The sequence below is a fragment of the Styela clava genome, chromosome 10 (assembly GCF_964204865.1).
Source record: "Styela clava chromosome 10, kaStyClav1.hap1.2, whole genome shotgun sequence".
In the NCBI taxonomy this organism is placed as follows: Eukaryota; Metazoa; Chordata; class Ascidiacea; order Stolidobranchia; family Styelidae; genus Styela; species Styela clava.
In genome coordinates this window covers 9,228,682-9,250,442 of record NC_135259.1, presented here as the reverse complement: position 1 = coordinate 9,250,442, position 21,761 = coordinate 9,228,682, and the positions used below count along the sequence as shown (strand labels likewise).

The 21,761-nt window shown below is 32.9% G+C and overlaps 3 protein-coding genes across 5 annotated transcripts; 2 read left to right on the top strand and 1 right to left on the bottom strand.

The window, feature by feature from the left end:
• The first annotated feature begins 1,417 nt into the window (after positions 1-1,417).
• On the top strand, positions 1,418-13,133 carry LOC120337672 (uncharacterized). Of its 3 annotated transcripts, none has more exons than XM_078117454.1 (15): positions 1,418-1,779; positions 1,868-2,018; positions 3,589-3,872; positions 4,120-4,243; positions 4,636-4,702; positions 4,996-5,094; positions 5,334-5,508; positions 6,548-6,751; positions 8,178-8,302; positions 8,641-8,795; positions 9,151-9,326; positions 9,854-9,910; positions 10,166-10,661; positions 10,921-11,381; positions 12,108-13,133. In XM_078117454.1, exons 1-15 carry the CDS (start codon positions 1,738-1,740, stop codon positions 12,228-12,230), a joined length of 2,739 nt encoding a protein of 912 aa, XP_077973580.1. In that variant the 5' UTR covers positions 1,418-1,737; the 3' UTR covers positions 12,231-13,133. The 3 variants fall into 3 exon arrangements, with proteins under 3 accessions (XP_077973580.1, XP_039261471.2, XP_039261470.2); XM_039405537.2 differs by having other exon boundaries at positions 1,420-1,779; positions 11,125-11,381; positions 12,108-13,132; XM_039405536.2 differs by having other exon boundaries at positions 1,420-1,779; positions 11,122-11,381; positions 12,108-13,132.
• Positions 13,134-14,417: 1,284 nt separating this feature from the next.
• LOC120338479 (uncharacterized) lies at positions 14,418-16,069 on the top strand. Its single transcript, XM_039406495.2, has 4 exons — positions 14,418-14,699; positions 14,990-15,028; positions 15,515-15,673; positions 15,919-16,069. The coding sequence occupies exons 1-3, from the start codon at positions 14,447-14,449 to the stop codon at positions 15,547-15,549; spliced, it is 327 nt and encodes a 108-aa protein (XP_039262429.2). The 5' UTR covers positions 14,418-14,446; the 3' UTR covers positions 15,550-15,673; positions 15,919-16,069.
• Positions 16,070-18,114: 2,045 nt separating this feature from the next.
• On the bottom strand, positions 18,115-20,218 carry LOC120338478 (uncharacterized). Its single transcript, XM_039406494.2, has 5 exons — positions 20,102-20,218; positions 19,967-20,028; positions 19,676-19,753; positions 19,010-19,201; positions 18,115-18,517 (listed from the first exon to the last, which is right to left on the bottom strand). The coding sequence occupies exons 1-5, from the start codon at positions 20,126-20,128 to the stop codon at positions 18,502-18,504; spliced, it is 375 nt and encodes a 124-aa protein (XP_039262428.2). The 5' UTR covers positions 20,129-20,218; the 3' UTR covers positions 18,115-18,501.
• Positions 20,219-21,761: the final 1,543 nt, after the last annotated feature.

Sequence of the window (21,761 nt, the reverse complement as noted above, 5' to 3'; positions counted from 1 at the left end):
TGAAGCCATTGAAGCATTGATTCAGTCAGTACGAACCTTTCAGTCTATTTATAAGCGTCTTGTGAGCACATAGAAACCACCAGCTAACTCAGTTCCGGTTAACATCGGGAATTCAGACGTGCGACGAGATATGATGCGTCGCAGAATAGACTACTTGTCGTGTGGGAGTTCCGTCTTTGTTATAACTTTCGAGACATATGCTCAGAGAAATGTATTATCATAAGTTTTGGATAATTCACACTGTCGTATAAGTAGGAATATTATTGGCAGGATGGTTTGTCAGGAATATGGGCCACAAATTTTCAGTTTCTGCTTGTATAATCCGTTCGCAAATGAAATTCAATATAGCGTATTTTTATAGATTGTTTCTGATTATTGCTAATGTTTTACGGTAACAAAAATCATTCTTGCTTTTGCCACATTCATGCATATTTTGAGGTTATAGCGTGGAATTATTAGATGGATAGAACAATATTGGTAGGGTTAAATATTTAAAACTCAGCAGAGGCCAACACAACAAAGTATCATCCTTTAGCTTTCTTTGTAGCCAGTCATTATGTGATATTTTATGTTATCAAAAAATTTATTCGTAAATAGGATGTAATATATAATAAATGCAAATACGATTTGTAATGCAATATTATTATTTGCAGATCATCTTCGGTATTTTTGCATTAATACAGCAGTTATTTAAGTTTAGAATAATGCGTGATTTCGCTTTTGGTTCAACATCAGGTTTGCTAGATATGTGATACTATGAAAAAATTCCCACCGCACAGAAAGCCATTCATGTAACATCACACAATACGCTAGTGATGACTTCATTTTAAAAATTGCCTACTTGAGGGGAATTATGCTTACTTTTTAGACAACTACATTGCATGGCAATGTAAATGGGCTGCACACAATAGTGACACGATAGTTCAATGAGTCACAGCAGTTACACTAGATTTTGAATCACGCAAGCTTTTGAGAGAACTAACTTATTTTTACTACCACACGTGTAAAAATGAAGAAAACCGACTAATTCTCACATCACCGCGTACCCAGTGTGTGGCCAATCAAGGAAAGCGATAAAATCCTAAAATGAACTGATATTGTATTAATATGTATGTGTATCAGTGCAAGATAGACAACTATAAAAGTTTCTTGTGTCACTCTGGTATTCGATCTCAGCGTGTGGGATCTCAGTGATATCAGTATTAACCTAGGCCCAAACCAACCATGACAGTGTTAGAGTTAGTAACTGAATTCTATGAGAATGTCTTGATGAGATTAAGCGGTGACAGCACATTTGAACCCATACATTTGCACCCGTATATCCGCGGGTTTAAGCTATATGTGGGTGCTTAAATTCATGGGTTAGGGTTGGTAATTGGTATGGGTTCAAATATCCGTAGGTGCAAATTTTCATAGGTGCAATAGCATGCAGGTGCAAATGTCATGGGTTCAAATTATGGGTTCGAATGAAATGGAACCAGATTAAACTTATACCCCAATTGGTTCCACTTTGGTATGCGATGGAGATCACGTTAAGCAAGTGATATCACGTACCAGAGTAGTTTTAAGACGTAGAGATAGCATACCAGAGTGGAATCGTTTTTTTTTATTCAGTTTCGATATCCGTTCGTATAGCTAAACGTATTTGGCAGACTTTTTATACCATAGTAAACGTTTTCAATCGATTTAATATCCTGGTCTATTTTTGAACTCAATTTCAATGCAGTATATCTTGCCATGAAGGCGTCGAGAAAAGGAGTTATCACCTGGGAAGAAGTGGTAGGTTTTTAACAAATTGATCCATAAGATTATAATAAATAGCATGATAACAAATTTAAGAATGATTTATCTGCATATTTTTTGGCAGTTCGAATATCGAGCAAAGCAGGAATCAAATAGGCCCATTCATGCAAAAGTCATTGTTGCCGAGCCCAGCGTTCCAAATGTGAGATCGGGCGACGAGGTATTTATTCACGAAATCAGCACCGATGAAATATCATTGAAGCGCCAAGCAGTCGGTAGGTTATGATATTTATTTCCATTTTTATTGAGGCATGTTGAGATTATTCAACTTACTGTTTTACTCTTTTTAAAACAAGAAAGTGATGGTCAAATATGTGGACTTTATATACAGGATAAATCCCATAAAAAAGGAACCCATGAATTTTCTAGTTACTTCCGTGATGATGGAATGAATTATTTGATTTTTTTTTTCACTTGAACTTCTGTTTGTGTTATGTTCTCTCTAGAATTTGTTCAAAATTTCTCTTATGCATAGGAGACAGACTTGTATCAAAATTTTCAATTACCCACTCAGCTTTCTGCTTAATTGCACTTTCTGCTGCCTGGGTATGTCGATTGTAAAAATTTTGATTACATACAAAAAACGTTACACTCAGTACAGTGTGCAGTATGGGAAGCAATTTCCAAACACTGCATAACTGATCCATAGTGGTTTGAAGACGAAATTAAAGCGCGAGTATGGAACATTATTTGACGGCACTGAGAAAGTGCTGGGCATCATTTGAACGACCAAGTATAGAGGGATCGATTTGGTTGATTAGTGGTCCCAGGAAGACAGGGCAAACCCCTCCATATCAAATCACGTACTTTACTGGCTAGAGAGCGTCATTGGACTTGAACACCTCAAATTTTTATATGTGGGGGCATTCGAGGGAAAATGTGTATCAGAACATTTCCCAAACAATAGATGAATTCAAAACTGCAATTGCAACGAAACTCATAAAATTTTCATAGAGTGTGTGAATGATTTGATAATTTTTCGCAACGCAAGAAATTCTCCTATGCCTAGGTTATTCAAAACATATTCTAGATAGAACATAACTTTTGTTCGCAGCTTCTTATATTCCTAAACTTTTGGATACAATTATGCCCAAACAAAAATTGAAGCATAAATAAAATCTAATGAATTTTTTCATTTTTGTATAAGTCAGTAACAAACTTATAGGTTCTGTTTTTTTGAGTTACCCTGTAGTTATTCTATTGTATATGTATATATATACATATATATAGTATTCAGCAATATAATTTTACACTTATGCACTGTTGAGTTGTTGGGTTTGAGACTCTCTTACATTGACAAAATTAAAGTAAGGAATTCTGTGTGGCATTGCACGTCTTGAGACAAAGAACCATATTTTACAGTACAACCCTATTATTAGATATATTGTCCATACCAACATTGTCATTATCTATGTCTATATCAATCAGTGTCAAAATAGGACGGAAAACTATTTCCATAATCGAAAATTCTGTAGGAAGCCAGTATGTTCATTGTCCAGTACCTAACCAACATATTTGTCAACTTATTGAATGTTTTAATAACTTGATTTAAGCGTATTAAGCAGAATTGATTTTTTTTGGATTATAGTGAAATCAATGTGAAGAAAAACGTTAAATTTCATGCTTAAATCTGTATTTTATGCGAACCTTACAAAAAGTGGTATTTGAATTTTAGTTAGCTTGATATATTACAAAAACAGTTCAATATCATTTTCACGCAGAAAAGCTAATATTAAAATATTCTCGATTAAAATAACAAATTTAACAAATGCGCTGGTGATTTAGGTCTAACTGTCAATGAATATGAGAAAAAAGAAAGAAGACTTTCAACTCCTCTAGAATGGAAATCAGCGAGTGAAAATATAGACGACTTGGAAATTGTATTGCCACTGGAATACAACGGAAAATTCCTTCTTTGTCCAACGTACCCGATTGGTCATATTTTCCAATCAGTTCAAGATGTTCTTGACACTCTTCCGGCAGTAAATAGGGTGATTTATCCAATGACTGATATCCTTCTACACGACAAAATTGTACGAGCTAGGGAAAGATTGGAGATTCTTGACCAGGTATATAATCTCATGCTGTCCTATAGAGAACTTTACATAAATAACAGCAATTGTGTTGTTCATATAAACACACCCATGTCACTTCCTAGTTTACAAAAGTCAGTGTAATTTAAACGCGAATTTTTAAACTAAACTTATTGAAGAATTGAATACAACTGTACAAGCATCACCGTAGAATTAATCCTAGGAAGATGTCATATATTATGCAAAAATGTACTTCAAAAGGTGGTAATTTATTTATTTTAAGGTGCAAGACACACTAACAGGAAATGAAATATTGAGTGTTCGTTCAATGAAAACAGAAGGTCAGTTTCTCCTTCCTGCATCAATAAACGTACTTTTTCAACAAGTGCCCAGTGACTGCTTCAAAAGTAAGTTATCTGTATATGAAAGCTGTTCGAATTTTCCTTTCAATCATTGTGATAATTTGCTCCAAGCAGAGTGCTGTGATTCCAAAATTATGATCGCTTACTTATACGCCAATCGTGTGCAATATTTGTTTATAATTTTGCTCATCTACAAACCGAATATAAAATAAATCGCGAAACGAGAGCTTGAGGTACTGAGATTTTAGGTCACTAAAAACTTGGTAAATATTTGATATTGAATATTCACGTTGAATTTCACCATTTTTATTATTCAGTTTAATATTAGTTTCCATGTAATTGTTTTCATCAAGCATTCATTGAATAATGATTAAAGTAGAAATATGACACATGAAATGCTTGCCGTAGATTATACATTTTAATTATTTCCCCGACAGGTACACCAGATGGATTGAGTGCACGAGAGTTTGTCAGAGCTTGGAAACCGGGTCGGCCACCATTTACGTAAGGATAACAATATTTTAGTGTATTTATGTAGTCACTGGAAAGCATAATATAGTGCAAATCATTTAAATTGGCTGAGCGGTATGCACATGACTGATTCATTATAATAATGAGTTTACTCCTTTTAGTATTTACCGTGAAAACGGTAAAAATTACAGAATAGTAATTCTCATACAAATTATAGAAAAAATATTATATATAATACCTAAAACGCCGAATATAATATATATCACCTATTACCTATACAGTTTGTGAAACGGTTGAAACAAATCTAAATAAAAAAATCTTTTTAGAGTAAAACTATGTTCACAAGTCACTTACAAAGATTATGATATCATCAACAAGCCCAGCGCAAAGAAGAAAGACAAAAAGAATAAGCAACAACCCATCAGGCAAATATTTTCGTACTTTTGAATTCTTCCATTTTTCAAAATTGTTTCTAGTGAGATACTTGTAATTTTTCATCGAATAACTTTTAATAATAACAAATAAAATAAATTAAACATTCAACGCGCACTTGGCAATCATTCGTCGTGTAAGAACAAGCCTATACAAGCAGGAAAATGTCTCTTTGAGATGTTCTGGGTAAAAACAGAGTGGGTCTGAACTTTTCAGTTATTTGTTTTTGTAGTGGAAGAATCAAAGCTGAAGAAAACATTACACCAAAGAATTCAGAGGATCGTAGCTTAATACCCCCTACTTGGTGGGATAAAAAACTACTTCTAAAACCATTTCAAAAGATTAGGATCAAAAATATTATGTTTGATTCGAAAGAATTCTTCTTGCCAGAATCAGCAAAGCTAATGGTTGGTTGAAATATTTTTGTAGATTTTACAATAAAAATCATTTTATGATATTTGTTTGCCAATGGCATTTGATTATTCAAATAAACTCCCATTTATAAAAAGTCAAACAAAAAAAACCGTTAGAAGATATTCGCTTCAATATCCAAAAATATCTAGCCACTATTGTTCACATATTTAGTTTGGCTTTTCAGAGAAATTATTTTTTTATACGAGTTGACTAATAAAGCATTACAACATAATTCGGTTGTTTAATAATGTCCCAATCATTTCTGACGGCAAAATGAACATTGAACAACCAGGTAATAGTTTATTGGTAGAGGGAAGGTTTTATCATCATTTTAATAACAAGGATTTTCAAATTGTCTGATGTATTAAACTATACTAAGTAATCTCATATTTGTACCCGGTAAATCTTATATTGAGAGGCAACTTCACTTTTTATTTGAACAAAATCGTGAACAATGATATAAAGTTGATATGAAATAAAAAAAAAATGCGTGAAAGACAAATTTACATGCATGGGTTTAATTGTAATTTCATGAGTACCAACAAAACTTTCTGATGACTACTGTGTTACATTCAGATAACAAGCAAACTTCAAATTATTTGTTTCTGTTTTATTTTTAAAATGACGTTGTTTGATTTTTTAAAAGTAGATATACTTTAGCTCCCCCAAATAAATATTTGCATTAGCATGGCAGTAAATGACACGGCCTTCAACTCAGTTTTAATAACAAAACTAGTTATACTTCTCAATATACTCATTCCACCTGAGGTGAAAGTCCAGGCGCTTTATTTGTCATCCAGTGAGCTTGTGACTTTGCCAAGTCGATGAATTCTCATTCAAGCCGTTTATAAAAATCATTCAAAGATAAAAGTAATCCAGAACCAGTCAGAAGTTTTGTATGTAAGAAATAAGACTTGCACATTTGGAAATAATTGGTTTACCTTGTTGCTTGTTTCAAACAATCTTCCTAACAAACATTACTTTGGCGTAAGAGATCACGTTTGAAACTAACACTTCCTTATTGTCTTTTAGATACAAGTTATATCTGCTGACGAAGCGTCTATTGCTGAATCAATGTATAGTGAATTGAGCAGAAAAAAATCACGAGGTTTGAGTGCTGCTGAAATATTCTCTGGCCCACTGAATGAACTCCCGCTCGAATTTGTAACAGAAATAGGAGAACCCCTACTGCTTATGGTAACAGCGGGTACAGTTTCTACCGGACTAAGACAGCAGGTATATTTGGCGAAATTGTCCTAAATTGATGTACAGAGTTTTAATACGTTTTACTACATCGAAATATGGCCTTTATCGTTATACTTTTCGGGCATCATATGATGATACTCTCCCAGTCTTGCACATATAATATGTAATGCTAGGATCTTATAAAGATCACCCACTGCAAGTAGATTTCGGCGAAAATTCTCATATTATTCCTTTCTCGCTCCGTTTGCCCTCGAGCTAACGAGTGGATAACATTTTGCAGTGACCTGAATAAAAAACGTCTTTTGGCTTCTACTAGATTTAAGGTATGGCCCCCTAAAGCAAACAAAGCTATGCTCTTGGGCACTGTATTCAGTGCTACTGTGCCTTTGCGATGCTCTGATTATATGGTTAGTTGGTTACCTTACTTGAGTGCTCAAATTCCTACTTTTGTAGATACAGATGTTATTATCTTGTTTTTGTTGTTAAAATTGTTGTTGTTGTTGTGAAAAAAATCGTTTTTTTTTACCTACTTGACCAATTTGCAGTGATTATTACTTTTATAAATTTCAGAAATTTCTCTGATCTCTATAGGATTCGTTTTGTGTAGCGATGATGTCATCAAAAATTGCGCACCTTTTTAATAATATAATTTTCTTTTTTTCTGTCTTCTGTATTAAATACCGTTATACTTAATCACGGGTCCCCCTTCCCAGTAGTTGACCAGCATAGGTTTTTGCCATATTTAAGTTTCTTCCTTAGCCTATATTTTCGTACAAAGTGCATTTTCAGTGCGATTAAATATAAAGTATTGTTAAATGATTATCTTTCTGGTGTCTGACCTTGTCTTTGTAAACTTCAAATTGGAAATCTCAATAGGATTTTCACAATATGGCAAAGCAGTAAAAATCATTTCATTTGCAATAGTCATTATATATATTAGATTAGGCAATCGTTTTAGTTTACTGAATTCGTTTGTTTAACATCTAATGATGCAATCAGAACTCAACGTACTGCAAATAAAACCTTTGTTTGTGTATATTTATGTATACATGGTTAAAATAGCTGCGCAGATTGTCTAGCTAATCATTCACATCTAAACTATGATGCCAATGGCTTCAGTTTGAACTGTGTGAAAGTGAGCGACAAAACATTAAATTCATACATTGATATATTGTGATATTCCATTTCACCTCAATGAATATTTTTTTCATCGGAGGGGAAGAAAAACACTTTCAGTAATATTTCATCCAAATATCTTCGCTAGGTCCCAGCCATACTGCCCACAAATACCACAATGTCTCCAAAAAATCGGAAAAACCAGAAAACTTCGTTGGTATCACCACCATGAAAACCCTGCTTTTGTTCTGCGTCAGTTTTGTATATCTTTCAATTTAATTTACTTAATTTACTCTACCTTAACAATTTCAACAACTCATTTTGTCTGTTTGTTACACAGACCAATATACTGGAAGGAAGCAGAATTGTCGTATATCGCGCACTAACTTCAAAGAAATTCGTGATGTGTTGCTCTCGCTCACAGAAATTTTTAGTTGATACATCATACCAAGGAACTTTGAAAATGTAATATGGATTTTGACATTTTATTTATTTATTTTAATGCCTGTTGATTTAGCCAATCGTGTAGACGAGGTGTAAGTAATACTAGCATTCTATTGCAGTTAACAATTGTGAAAATTTGTGCTGAGACTGGGATTATTTAAGTTGTATGAACACAACGAATTGAGGAACATTTTTAGTATTCTAGACTAGATGAGACCTTTCCTGAGAAACTGACCTCGGAATTCCCAATCACCCATATTAACGTTACTGTGATCTGAAACTTCCTGGATGAAAATTTATATTGCACAACTACACAACTAGAGACTGATGAACATTTATAACACTTACGTTTCATTCAGACTGCCCCAAGGTCTGGGTACACCTGTAACAAGAGTAGAAAATTTATTGAATGCAACCCTGCCGTGCAAAGTACAAATTACAAACAGCGATTCTTCTCTTGGCTATGACCAGTTAGCAAAACGACAAACTTTAACTGTTTTAGAAGTGGTCACAGGTAACAAAGAAAATTATGGTTTATTTTTTGTCGAAGATAGCGATTTTGCCACCGCATCCCGTACCGTGATCATATTGGCGTTAAAAGTGTACAAGTGAGCAACTGAATTGGGACCAAATAAAACCTAAAATGTCAAACCTCGAGCCTGCATTTCTTTTGCGCCATCGCCCGTATTCAATATTATCACTAATTATCAATAAGCGATACATTGCGTTGTTTTAGCTCTTCAATTCAATTCTTTGACTATGCACATAAACTTGGTGTAACTATTTGTCTTCACATTCTTTCTGAAGTTTTTTATGGTTGTATACTTTAACTCCAGCTACGATTATAACACAGTTCAACTTCTCTTCAGAAACTACATTGATAGTTGATATAATTTCGCCAACAAGTCAAATTCTATCTGAGAAGCCGTTTGAAATGGCATTGCTTCGAACGAACCTGTCCGTACAAGCTTTGGAGCCGGATTCGCACAAAATTGATCGTCCTGCGTCGTTTGATTTGATGAAACAACTTCCAGCAGTGGAATTCGTAAGTTTTAATGTCTAGATCACCCAAGTTTTCTTATAATGTGACATAAACTAATACTACTGCGTAATGCCCATAATCATTATATTCATTGCCGAATTGTGCACTTTAATTATTTTGCGACTTAAATCATACACATGCCATTCTTATCAAGGTTAAACAGCCTTCTCAATCTTTGTAATTAACGATCAGACTTTTCATATTTTGTGTATTCCAAATATCCACGAGACTCGGAGTATTCGTATTATCAATTCAGCTTATACTTCAATGGCAAGCCAGTGAATGTCATGCCATGCAATCTGAACGCAAATGTCTTTTTAACGTTGCCGTCTGTGAAAGTTTGTGACCGTATGCAAAAGTACATGTTTTATCGCCATACCTTCTATTGAATATATATATATATATATCCTTTTGAATAGGAAAATCTTTATCGTATCCTTTTTTCAACCCTCGCCAATACTGACATTCGTAGTCAACAGAAATTTATTATTAAATTTATATTGTTGAAATGAAAATGCTTTATATAACAGATCAGTGACTCAGACTTTCACCGACTTAAAAAATGCCCAAGGAGATATAGTAGTGATGTAAGTTCTATAAATCCTTTTTTAATTTCATAAATAGATAACCTTTTATGATACTGTGTAACTTAGATACAATTTCGATTCATTTTAGAATTTAAACTCAATACAATATTACGATGCAAGAGTGCGAACTAGCCAGTCAAAAAGTATATCCAATGTATTTGGGGAATGAGCCGTTGTTATTATATTGAGATTACCAGACAATCATGAAACAATTATAATGCTTCAATTGAATTTACATATTAACGATATTTGCAGGCACCCCAATCGCCAGAATTTGCATTGCGTCCCAAAGAATATGAAAAATCATGGTCAACGAATAATTTGGAGACGTCAATATCCCAACCGACCTGTTCAACATTGCCAAAACAGCCGTACTTATCTGATAGCCCAACCCCACCACCGAGACCCCCCAAATCACCTAGTCTTCAAAAAGAAAGTTTTGATTTCGTTGATATACCACAACGTCCTCCAAAGCCGCATCGATATAAACAACAACCTCTGCAAACTTATAACGGAAATAATAGCAATAATGTTGTCGGAGAGCAGTCGTTGTCGCCCAGCGATTCTATCAGAATGAAGAAAGAGTTTGTAGAGAAGAAACGAAATTCGAGAAAAAGCGTGTCAGAGAGCAAGTTGCATGCTCTAATTGAAGAGCAGAGGACGATGCTATCCGCTATAAAACCGTTATCACCAATGCATGCCGATGTAAAATATCAGGAAACCGAATTGAATGATCAGAGTTTAAACGACGGTACTTAATTTATAACATTTTACATTAATTTTAGAAACATTATTCAGTAAATTCATGTGATATCACCAATCAACAACAAATAATTTTTAACTTATACATCTTAGTTTATGATTATATGCCGCTTATTATTTTATGCTGATGAAAAAAAATTCTGATGACAAATATGTGCATTTCGTTCATAATGCGATTACCCAAAGAATTTTATCTAATATTTTTCTGTACGTACTTCCTAAGAATATATTTCATACTGTTAATTCAGATATTTCGAAATCATGGTCCCAAATGCAATACAATTTAAAGGATTTACAATTTAAAGATGTTACACAGCGGCAAAAAGCAAATGACTTTCGTGAAATGCACGAAAGTTTTCGACCAGATGCAAACTCTCGTGTAGAAAAGTATCCGCCTATCATTGATTCAAGGGTAAAACAAATAATTGATCCTTCGATATTGAATTTAGCAGAAATTGGCACTTATCACGAACCACCAATCGTCAAAGATAAGGGTATCTCGGAGAAAAAATCTGTAAGAAGTATGACTAATCCAAATTACGACATGACGCTGACTGCTGTTGTGAACAATCACAATAAGACTGCTTCTGATACAACTAAAACAAGTGAATCTATCTATGTATTTGCAAAAGATATACTACCTTTACGTGAGCAAATTTCATCTTTAACGGATGATATGGAAGACTATGAAGTTATGTGTTCTCCTACGGTAAGTCATTTTTTAAATAATCATTTATTTTTTATTATTACTTATCGATCTTAAGATCGGTAAGTATATTGATAGGTATTTGTATGTCTGTGTGTGTGTGTGTCTGTTAGATGAACGCGATATCTCACGAACGCGTGGTTGAATCTGCTCCAAATTGTGCATGTGCATGCACCTTACCTCGGACCAGACGCCTATCGATTTTGGGTTAATTATGTCGTATAATTAGCGAGTTATTAACTAATTACCGATCTAAGATCGATAAGTCTTCGGTCTCCGACCGATGTTCTCGTTTTGAATATTGTTCGATTAGGTTGGAAGACATAAATGCTTCTTTTCTTGCATACTCCCTTTTCACTTCCATTACTCTTAGCTCAATATCATCTCTTATAGTTTATCACATCATAACAAATGTATGAAGTATGCTATTGGATCTCCTCTCTATGAGACCAATATTCTCGTTCATTATGGCTATAGGTCTGTCCGTTTGGGTGTAGCTTACAAACGGCTGGACATTAAAATAGCATTCAAGCAAGGGAATCGACGAGACGTGCAGGGCTGAATGAAATGGTAGTTTCTGTAACCAGGTCCCGACAGTACGATGTCGTTAAAAGCCTGAAATCTTGCATGTGGGGTAGAGGATTGCTGGGATGATGGCATCATATATCACCGAAGATTCTGGGACGGCTCTACCTGGTCGTTTTAAATAGTATATATTTTAACATTCAGGAAACAAACGATTATATGAAACCTTGGGAAATGCAACATTCTTTGGTAGCAAAACATCGAGAATTGCTCAGCGAAGATGACAGTGACTACGAGATAGAATATGAAAATAGTACCAATAGCTAAACGGGGATGCAATAATCCCGTTTTCTGCATATGAAACTTTTAAACATATGAAATGACATACTGATACTTTTTGCAATACAACTTTGTTATTTCGAATTATATTGATATGCAATTTACTTGTAAATAGACTCTATACGACCCTTTCGGTCACTCCAGTCTCGCTGAAGTTAGACTAAAAGGCAACATTGAAAATATTTGCCAAATATTTTTATGTAAAATTTATTTCCTAACGTTTTAATGGCACAATATATGCTATGCACCGTAATAAAAATTGATAATCATTTACATTACTGATTTGGGCAATAAAATATATATTGGGTGTATATTTTGGCATAATTTAGCAGTTATTAAACCAGCATTCGAACTTGTTTTTATATGTTTGTTTCAGAATGTGGCCTAATAAAAATGGCTTGGATTAGACACTTTTATGTACGTAGATTGACTACTTTGTATTGGTAATGAATTTCTTAGTAATAATGTTTTTAATAATCATTTTCTCATCCTAATATACCTTAATTTTTTTTTACAAATTTGATTTCCTAATTTTTTGTTCATTGTTTCTGGAAATTATCATATCTTTTTGCAATTTTTGTCAATTCAATTTTGAATATTAAATTTAAAGTTTAGAAACAGCTGAACTTTTATTAACTGTGGCTAGTGCAACACACACACTTTTAAAGTGACACCGGTATTCCAGAATGTATTGGATAGTGTGACATACCAAAGCAATTAGCAATATAAGTCAAAATTTTCAGGCAACACTTTTTGTTCATTTACATGAGTGATAAATTTTCTTTCATTCAAATGATGAGGAACAACAGAAACCGCTTGTCATATTGTTAAGACAATACCAGTAATTGGGATGTCAACAGAGCTGTTTTAAAATTTTTAAGCGATATGAATAAAAATTTAATGTGCTCTATAGTCTATACGAGTGATTTGCCCAAATATTCATGGACTGACTAAGTCGTAACAAAATAAACTAATTTATATGGTATGTTCAGTGACACTTTATTAAAATGCAGTAAATCTTTTAGCTTCTCCTAGGTTTCATTTCAGAAATTTATCGATAATATACATTTGATTAGATGAAATTAGTAAAAAATGCGTCTACAGTTACACTGTCTTGAACCGTAGATTCAACCTGAACAACATTTTACTCTAGCATTGTATAATAAACCCTATTGTGGTTTAGTGCACCAAGTAATTTAGACTTCACTTCACAAAAATGCTGATTTTACTCTTTATCTGTAATGAATTGAACTGTGGCCTATCCGTTCTTATTTGGAATGCGTCAAATTAGACTTTTAGCAGACATCGTGAGTTATTTCAGATATTCATGGTATTTCAAACGGCATCGACCACCGACAAGAGTTCAATACCCTAAATGGTCATGCGACGAAAATGTATAAAACTGAAGAAAAAATGAGTAATTTAGACAATCTACACTTTAGTTTAAGACATATTTCTGATGGCTGTAGTTCATATAATTATGAAAAGAGCAAATGTCAGTGAAAGTCGCAGCATATTCGGAGAACAGATGCACCGAAAGATTTAGTGCGCAAATTAGGGATTTTTTATATTGGCAGTTCAAACTATATTTACTATGCCCATATTAGCTTACGCAATATTGTTAGCTTAAACTTATACAGTACTACTTATACAGGGTGTCTCAAAAGTGAGTATACACTTTTAATTTTGATTTAATTTTCAGGTACTCATCACAGAGCGTTCATTTTTTCGTGAAACATAGTATGGAAAACCAGTAAAATGTAGGTATTGTTTGTATGTTTCAACAGTTTACAGAATGACAAGGAGATTAACCCAAAAAATGAGAAGCAAAATTGCTTATTGGCAAGAAGCCTGTAAATCAGTAGGGCAAGCGTAGCGCCTCTTTAACGGAAAATTTGGTCTTCTTGGTCTTCCTGATCTTTGTGCATCAATTATAGATCCAGTTTTCGTGAATTTTTGATGAATTGCGTAATTCTTCGTTGTAACTTGCTGAATGCCTCACTGTTTTTCACCTCATTTCTTGGGTCAATCTCCTTGTCATTTTGTGGGTTGTTGGAAAAAGCAAACAATACCTTAATTTTACTACTTATCCATACTTTGTTTCCTGAAAAAATGAACGCTCTAAGATGAGTTCCTGAAAAGCAAATTAAAAGTTTATACTTACTTTTGAGACACCCTGTATTTACTTAAGCAAACCAAAAAATATGGCAAAGTTCATGGTCGTATTACTATTCCTCACCGCAATGGGTATGTTTGCTTCGTGTGATATACCCAATGTGTTTGAGTTTTGTACTGCTCTCATGTCTGACAGACAAAACTCTTGCAATGTGGCAACATGCCAAGGAAGGTCGGGCAAGAGAGGACCAATTGGTCCACTAGGAAACAAAGGTGAAAAAGGAAACACTGGCGCAACAGGAACATCGGAAGCACTAAAAGGAAGAGTAAAGGAATTGGAAGGTGAATGAAATATTCAAACCGGAGTTATTAGAATTAACAAATTTTTGTATATATGTTCCTTCTCAATAAATTGTTGCGCCACTTTGAACATTTAAAGCAGTCCTTATACCTCTATATATTTATTAAATACGTGGCCAAATACAATCATAATATTTTTAAAAATGTTGCACTTTTTCTGATATTGGTTATGATCGTTAAAAAATAAATGCACATTACTGCAGATGAACAACTTTCCAAACTTATACATATATATATATATGTTAATGAATACCCTATAAATTATTTTACAGATACGGTTGCCTCAATGAAGAAAGTCTTCACATCGAAATGTAAGGAAATCATATATATATGTATATATATTTTTTGGTTATTTTTCAGAAAAGCCGTTAGGGTGAAGCTAGTTTTTGTCAATGGACAATGATTTAACTGTCGTTTATGAGTCATGAAGACTGTGACTAGATATCAATACTTTACATAGAATATCATCGTGATTATGCCATGAACGAACATCACTATGTTTCTCTGTGAATTTATTGGAGCAATGTTACAAGACTTCACTCAAGACAGCACGAGAATATGTACGAGTCCGCAATATTTGGGGCTTTCTAAAATTGCGTTGGCGACTGGCCACGAAATGAAAGCAAATTCAAAAAATGTAGACTCTTTTGGTCTCTCTCTTTGGTCAAATGAAAGCATACAGAATAAAACTTGTGGAAGTGTGATGCGACTCTTGTGAGCCACTCAAAACATACTATTCGTACAAATTTCTGAACTATCTAATAGTTGTGTAATATATATATACCAACGTTTTACAGTGGAATTCTGTTCAATGGGAATGAAGTCCAGATAAATTCTGGATTCAGATATATCGACATCATCGAATTGGGAAAGTTTTCATCATGGACAATACGGAAGATTAGATGAACAGCCTGCATCTAATCCAACTTCATATGGAGCATGGATTTCTCGAAATAGTGAGCTTTAATTTTTTCATTGTTTCAAACATAAAAACATTTCTTATCATGTTTTAAACTAGTCAGAATATCCAGATAAATGAACGTACTCAATAAGAAGTGATCTTTCATTGCTAAAACAATTTAACAGTACTAAGAAATATTAAATACTCCACAGGTTATCTTTAAGAGTATTAAGTAAAATTCGGGCTACCTAAAATACCGGGCCACAAAAAATAATTTGTATTCAATTTATTTTGTGTCAGATAGAATTGGAGAATGGATTCAAATCGATTTAAAAATACCTAAATCAGTGTCCGGAGTTGTGACACAAGGTCGACCGAAAGTAAAAAGTCAGTGGGTGACTTCCTTTAGAGTCAAATGTGGAAATTCTACAACAAGTTTTCAGGCTATCATGGAAACTAATGAAGAGAAGGTGGATGTTTTGTTGTCTGTTCTTAGGTCCTAGAGTAAGATATTAATTGTCTTATTAAAACTGTTTATTCAATTAAACAGGTATTTCCAGGGAATAGTGATCGAGACACCAAAGTCACAAATATATTTCCCAATCCACTGGTTTGCCGCTACGTCCGACTTTACCCTCAGAGTTGGCACGGTCACATTTGCATGAGAATGGAAATACTCAGAGGAGAATGCTACGACTTATACTGAGAAACGAATGAAAGAGACAACAAACTTGTGTTGAATTGCTTGTTTTTAAAATCATTAAATATTTGTGGATAAACGTGATTTTTTGTGTGCATTTAATGTTGTTGAAAATTTGATGTTACAATGCTTTTCATCGACTTCCTGATTGTTGTTTTAAGTTACTATTTGTCGATGGACAAATTTGCTTTGAGAGGTTTGCCTTGCATTAAAGCCTTTGAATAAACAAATTTCGATCAGTTATTTATGAGCTGTTGTGTGACAACAATAATCAAAATATCAGATAACATGATGGACAAAGTAGATCATAAAAGTTTGCCAGAAAAAATTCTGTAAAAATGCAAATCTACATGAAATAACTTTTGCATTGAATTTTCAATGTTGCAACTTTATCGCCCCCGTCACGCTTCCATTTTCGTCCGTCGTTTTGCGCAATTTACACATTTAATGACGTTCTCACGCAAAAACCGAATTTCATAGAGTCCATAAAAATTTCTGAAATAAAGAGAAATTAGCCTTCAAGTAAAGCATTTATTTTACGTCGAAGACCAAAACTAATAGATACGATTATGTAATCTTTCACAGTAGACCAGTACCGCAGTCTTCACGATTTGGCCTCACAAACCAAAAAACAACCATCGCGAACACGGAACAGCCACAACGTGCGCGATTTTTTTTATTTTGATGACGTCTTTACACACAAAAAAAGGATTTAATAACATAGTGCTATATCCACTGGAATTTCAAGCAATTGGTCCTGTAATTAAAGTAATAGGCCATTCTTCACAACAAAAATAATAACAAACAAAAAAATACCCTTAACAACAACAATAACATATTTAAAATAACAATCCATAGGTCTACTTTGTGTCCAACAAACGGAATATTGGGGCAAAGCAAAGTGAATAACATTGTGTGAATGAGACGATTTATTTTTTTAATAAGCCAGTTTTTGATTAAAAATGTTTGTTATTTTTGTTTTGTCTTCGATACAAAATTTCTGAAAGGTTGTGTAAAAACCCTCAAACAGGTGCTAAAATTCTTCCTTTGTGCCGGTCCAGACTGGAATGCATCCCAACTAGAATTTAAATATACAAAACATACCAAGGAATATTCAGATAAATCTTGCTTGCCGAAGTTGTTCATACATAGAAATGCACATAAATCGAATGTTTTTTACTATTATTTATGTTATTTGAATTTCTGGGACGCCATGTTTTAGGGACAAAGGTCAAGGTTTCATATCAGAGACTGATTTATAAACCTTCACTATCATATTCTGATCAGAAAAAAAATTGAAATTAATTCTAAAATCAACTTTAGAAAGTTCTATATAGGAATATTCATATCAAAAAATAGAAAACATTTTTTTATAGTTACAACTGGAATCACTCAAGGCACTCAATTTTAATTTAACTCCATTACAACCCCCAAACTAATTTAATTTAATAAATGTCGTATGTAACAATCATGTTCTTTGTGACACATACTTGATTATTCTTTTTCAAGTTGAGAATATTTAAATTGTTGCTTACAAATTACAATCTATTTGAATACCTATTTTCAAATTGCTCAAACATACAGGTCAATATCTTTTAAGGAAATATGACAGATGTCGAATTTAGTTAGTGCCTTCCGCATGCTAAGTAAAAGTAAAAACCTTCTTCAGTTGATTCAACTACTTTGTTCACAATAAAAAGAGAGAAATCAAGAGAAAATGAAACAACTCAATAAATGGCCATGATGAATAGGTTTATTCAAACAATTTCATAACATAAAACAATTGCATTTCCAATTTAAATAAATGGAAATTAAATAAATTTCGAATACTAAATTTTGCAACTATGTAGATGTAAGTTTAGTATAGTAATCCAGTTTAGATCTATTTTAGCCATGTATCGATACGAAGAGAATATTCTTTGTTAATTAAGAACTTAACTTCACAGGAAAGATTATCGAGCAATTTACGTCTCCAAAAAGTTCTAATCACATTTATCAATATTTGTGATACTCAATTTGATTAAATTCTTAATTAAAACTATTACAATCATTAGAATGATAAAAACACAAAATTTAGGATGCCAATTCAATTCATAAATCAAATGCAAAATACAATAGAATTTGTTTTGATATTGTTTGTTCAATCCATAAAGTATAGCCTCTATTCCGTGGACTTGAGAACTTTAGAATTTCACACATCTGCAAATCAATGAAAGAAAAATGTTAATAATCTGTGTATGGCAATTTACTACATTTTTGTCTAAAGCTATATCATATCAAAACAGTAAAGTGAATAAATCTTAGTTAATGCAAATACATATCTGATAATGAAATAGAGTTCCTATTCTCACGAGTCAAAGTCTCACGACAGAGTCGAACTTTGAAACTGTTTTAAAATTGGAGTAAAAATTCTGAAATTGCAGACCTTTAATGGCGTCAAAAAGACAACATTTTATGCAGTAACTAAGAAAGCAATATGTTCATTGAACGTCCTCAACATTCTATTTTGCTGAGCAATTTCTCTGACTTAGAAAGCGTAGTTGTGAAGATTGAATTTATTTTTACAGCCCGGAGTCCAATGTAAAAATTTAGTTTAAAGCTGAACTTGAATTATACTAGACATGGTCGTAGACGCCTAGAAAAAAATAATAAAACCTATTTTTATTCCATCTTAAAATGAATTTTAATTACCTGCACGATATTGGTACACTGTATCTTGACTCCGTGTATTGGCCGCCGATTAGAACATAGAAATTCCTGGCAATTTGGACTTCTTCAGGTTTATACGAGAAATAATCGAGGGAATTGCCATTGACAGGGTTTTTGCATAGATCACATTTTGCTTGAATGAACCACAAAGGGTATACATTATTACAGCGGACCCTTTTTAAAACAAATAAAACTCTTGAATCAATAAGATGTTTTCAATTATAAAAACTTTTACGCTTTACATCGGTAACCAGCAAGTATACAAAAGAGCGTTATTGCATTGTTGAAATTGAAAATTGCTATATTTCCGTTTATAATATTTTAATTTAAAAGATCTTTATAGCCATTCGACCATCGCAAATTTATATTCTACTGGAAATGCGATTCCAAAGATATTTATTTAAAATAGAAGGTAGTGCTTTGACCAATAAATATATTATTATCCCTATTTAATATTTTTCTTCTTCTAGGCTCAAATATTATCATATGCAGGATTTAACAAGCTTTTACAGTTAATGCAAATGCAATCATTAAAAATGAAATTCGCAATTAAATGAAAATAATTTGAAATGGTCTAAATGAAATGAGGTAATTTTTTGTTACAATTATTATCAAATATTAATAATAGAATAACAAAAATATACAAACAATTGTATTTCCATCGGAACGAATCCTTTATTGTCTTCCCGTAATTTTGAAACTTGACATGAATGACTGTTTATTAATCTGAAATTTAATCGTAAATGTTTAGGTATAACATACTAAATTAAAAAAATTTATGGTGACGATTTACAAATATTAGTGTACTTTTAAAGACAGTAAAAACAAACGATGAAAATGAAACCGGATACGTAGATTGAATATTAATTCCCTGTTCAATTTTATGCTCTCTTATCCTGTATCAATATTAAAGAAATAATAGGGAAATACGCAACTTACTCAGAAACATCACGCGCTCCAACGTACATGAAACAAAGAAGCAAAATTGCACAAACAAATATCTGAAAACAAGATTTTTGTTAATAAAAAAATGAAATAATAGAATTAATTAAAAAATAAACAAGATATCATTACCGCAGTAAGAGGAATTTTCTTTCCCATTTCAATCGTCTTTTTTTTTCGTTTCCTGTAACGATTTGAAATAGTTCTTCGGTCGAGTGTTCGGATCGTTTCAATGATTTTGTATCTCAACGTGGTAATATATATAGAGGTATCCGTATAATAGTAACATAAAACTATTGAAAAAAAAAGATTCAAATAGAAGCCATTGTTATTTTAGTCTTATTTCAATTTCTGATTTTCATACTTTGTTTAAACTAAAAAATGGAAAAATTTAAAGCTCAAACAAAAATATATATAGGATGTTGTTATAACTTTGTGAAACTAACATATTCTGGAATATAAACAATTGCTGACGTACAACAACAATTTAGTGGTAAAGATATTCATAGTTCGTGCGGACTCGCCCTTACCATATTTATTCGCCGTATCAGTCAATCGGTGTTATTAGTCTATTAACCTATTGTTTTCATATTTTTTCAATCTGGTACCAGATACTGATTGAATTAATGAAATTATTTTTGCACAAATTTTGCAAGTTTGTCATTTGATATATACATATAAAATATTTGTTTATTGATTAAATAATTAAACTATAAATTGCAGATTTGCACGATCAACCGATATCTCATTTTAATTCATATTATAGCAAAACATTTACTATTTACTTTAAAATATTCTTTTACTTATGTTCATTATTTCTGGAATATTTCAGACTACGTGCTCATGCATCGAAATGTAAAAAGCATGAAGGCAGAAACCAAATGTATAGCACACACATATATCCATATATTCCTTATATAAGTGTTACATTTTATACGGTCATTTACCCCCATCCTGTGTAAAGCTATTTATAAAAAAAAGATCAGAAAATCCGCCTTGCATAATTTTTTCAAATATATAATTTCGAGATAAAGTCACTGTTTCGAATACTTACTTTATAGTGTCTGAAAATTCTGAATCCCCATTGTCTCTAACAACTCAAATACATTTACCGTATTTCCCGGCGAATGAGTCTACGCGGCGAATAAGACGAGGTCCGTTTTTAAGCCTGAAAAAATGAAGTTTTGCATATAACCGGCCGCCAAGTGGGGGTAGTAAAATCGCATCAACATCGGAATATTAAATTACCATGCAATGTCTTTTGAGCGGTCGCCGCTTTGGCGCATTGGTTAAAATAGCCTATAAAGACTTTTTCAACTAGCGTAATATTCAATCTATAACAACCACGAGAATTCAATCTGTCTTCCAATTTCAATATAATTGTGTTCAACTCGCGATTGCGTCCGCCATACAAGAACATTACCGATCTAAAATAACGCGGCAATCTGCGGACATAATAATGTGAAGCAAACTACCTGATTATATTTAGTTTTTATGAATAAATATACATATAAAGTGTTTATATGAAACATATACATATTCATCACCTCGAAATCTCCACAAAACGAAATGTGTTGCTTCATTGATTTAATTGGGATTATATGTTGTTTTGAGGGTTTTACGGTAGGAAAAAACCTTAAGTCAGCGATAATATCCTACCGAGTAAATTAATGTCAAAAAAAGAATTAAATATACTTTACATTACCGTAATCACGGTATTATACACATAACATAGTCGCGCTGGTCCTGTCGGTAATTGTGGAACAAAAAATGTTTTTGTGATTTGCAGTGC

Excerpts from the sequence above, each read along its gene's own strand:
- LOC120337672 (XM_078117454.1), top strand. The coding sequence starts at position 1,738 with ATGAAGGCGTCGAGAAAAGGAGTTATCACCTGGGAAGAAGTG. Across the intron at positions 9,327-9,853 it reads AACTTCCAGCAGTGGAATTC|ATCAGTGACTCAGACTTTCA; the intron begins GTAAGTTTTAAT and ends TTTATATAACAG. Across the intron at positions 10,662-10,920 it reads TGATCAGAGTTTAAACGACG|ATATTTCGAAATCATGGTCC; the intron begins GTACTTAATTTA and ends CTGTTAATTCAG.
- LOC120338479 (XM_039406495.2), top strand. The coding sequence starts at position 14,447 with ATGGCAAAGTTCATGGTCGTATTACTATTCCTCACCGCAATGGGTATG. Across the intron at positions 14,700-14,989 it reads AAGAGTAAAGGAATTGGAAG|ATACGGTTGCCTCAATGAAG; the intron begins GTGAATGAAATA and ends ATTATTTTACAG. Across the intron at positions 15,029-15,514 it reads GAAAGTCTTCACATCGAAAT|TGGAATTCTGTTCAATGGGA; the intron begins GTAAGGAAATCA and ends AACGTTTTACAG.
- LOC120338478 (XM_039406494.2), bottom strand. The coding sequence starts at position 20,128 with ATGGGAAAGAAAATTCCTCTTACTGCG. Across the intron at positions 19,754-19,966 it reads GGAGCGCGTGATGTTTCTGA|ATTAATAAACAGTCATTCAT; the intron begins GTAAGTTGCGTA and ends ATTAAATTTCAG. Across the intron at positions 19,202-19,675 it reads GTTCCGATGGAAATACAATT|GGTCCGCTGTAATAATGTAT; the intron begins GTTTGTATATTT and ends TGTTTTAAAAAG.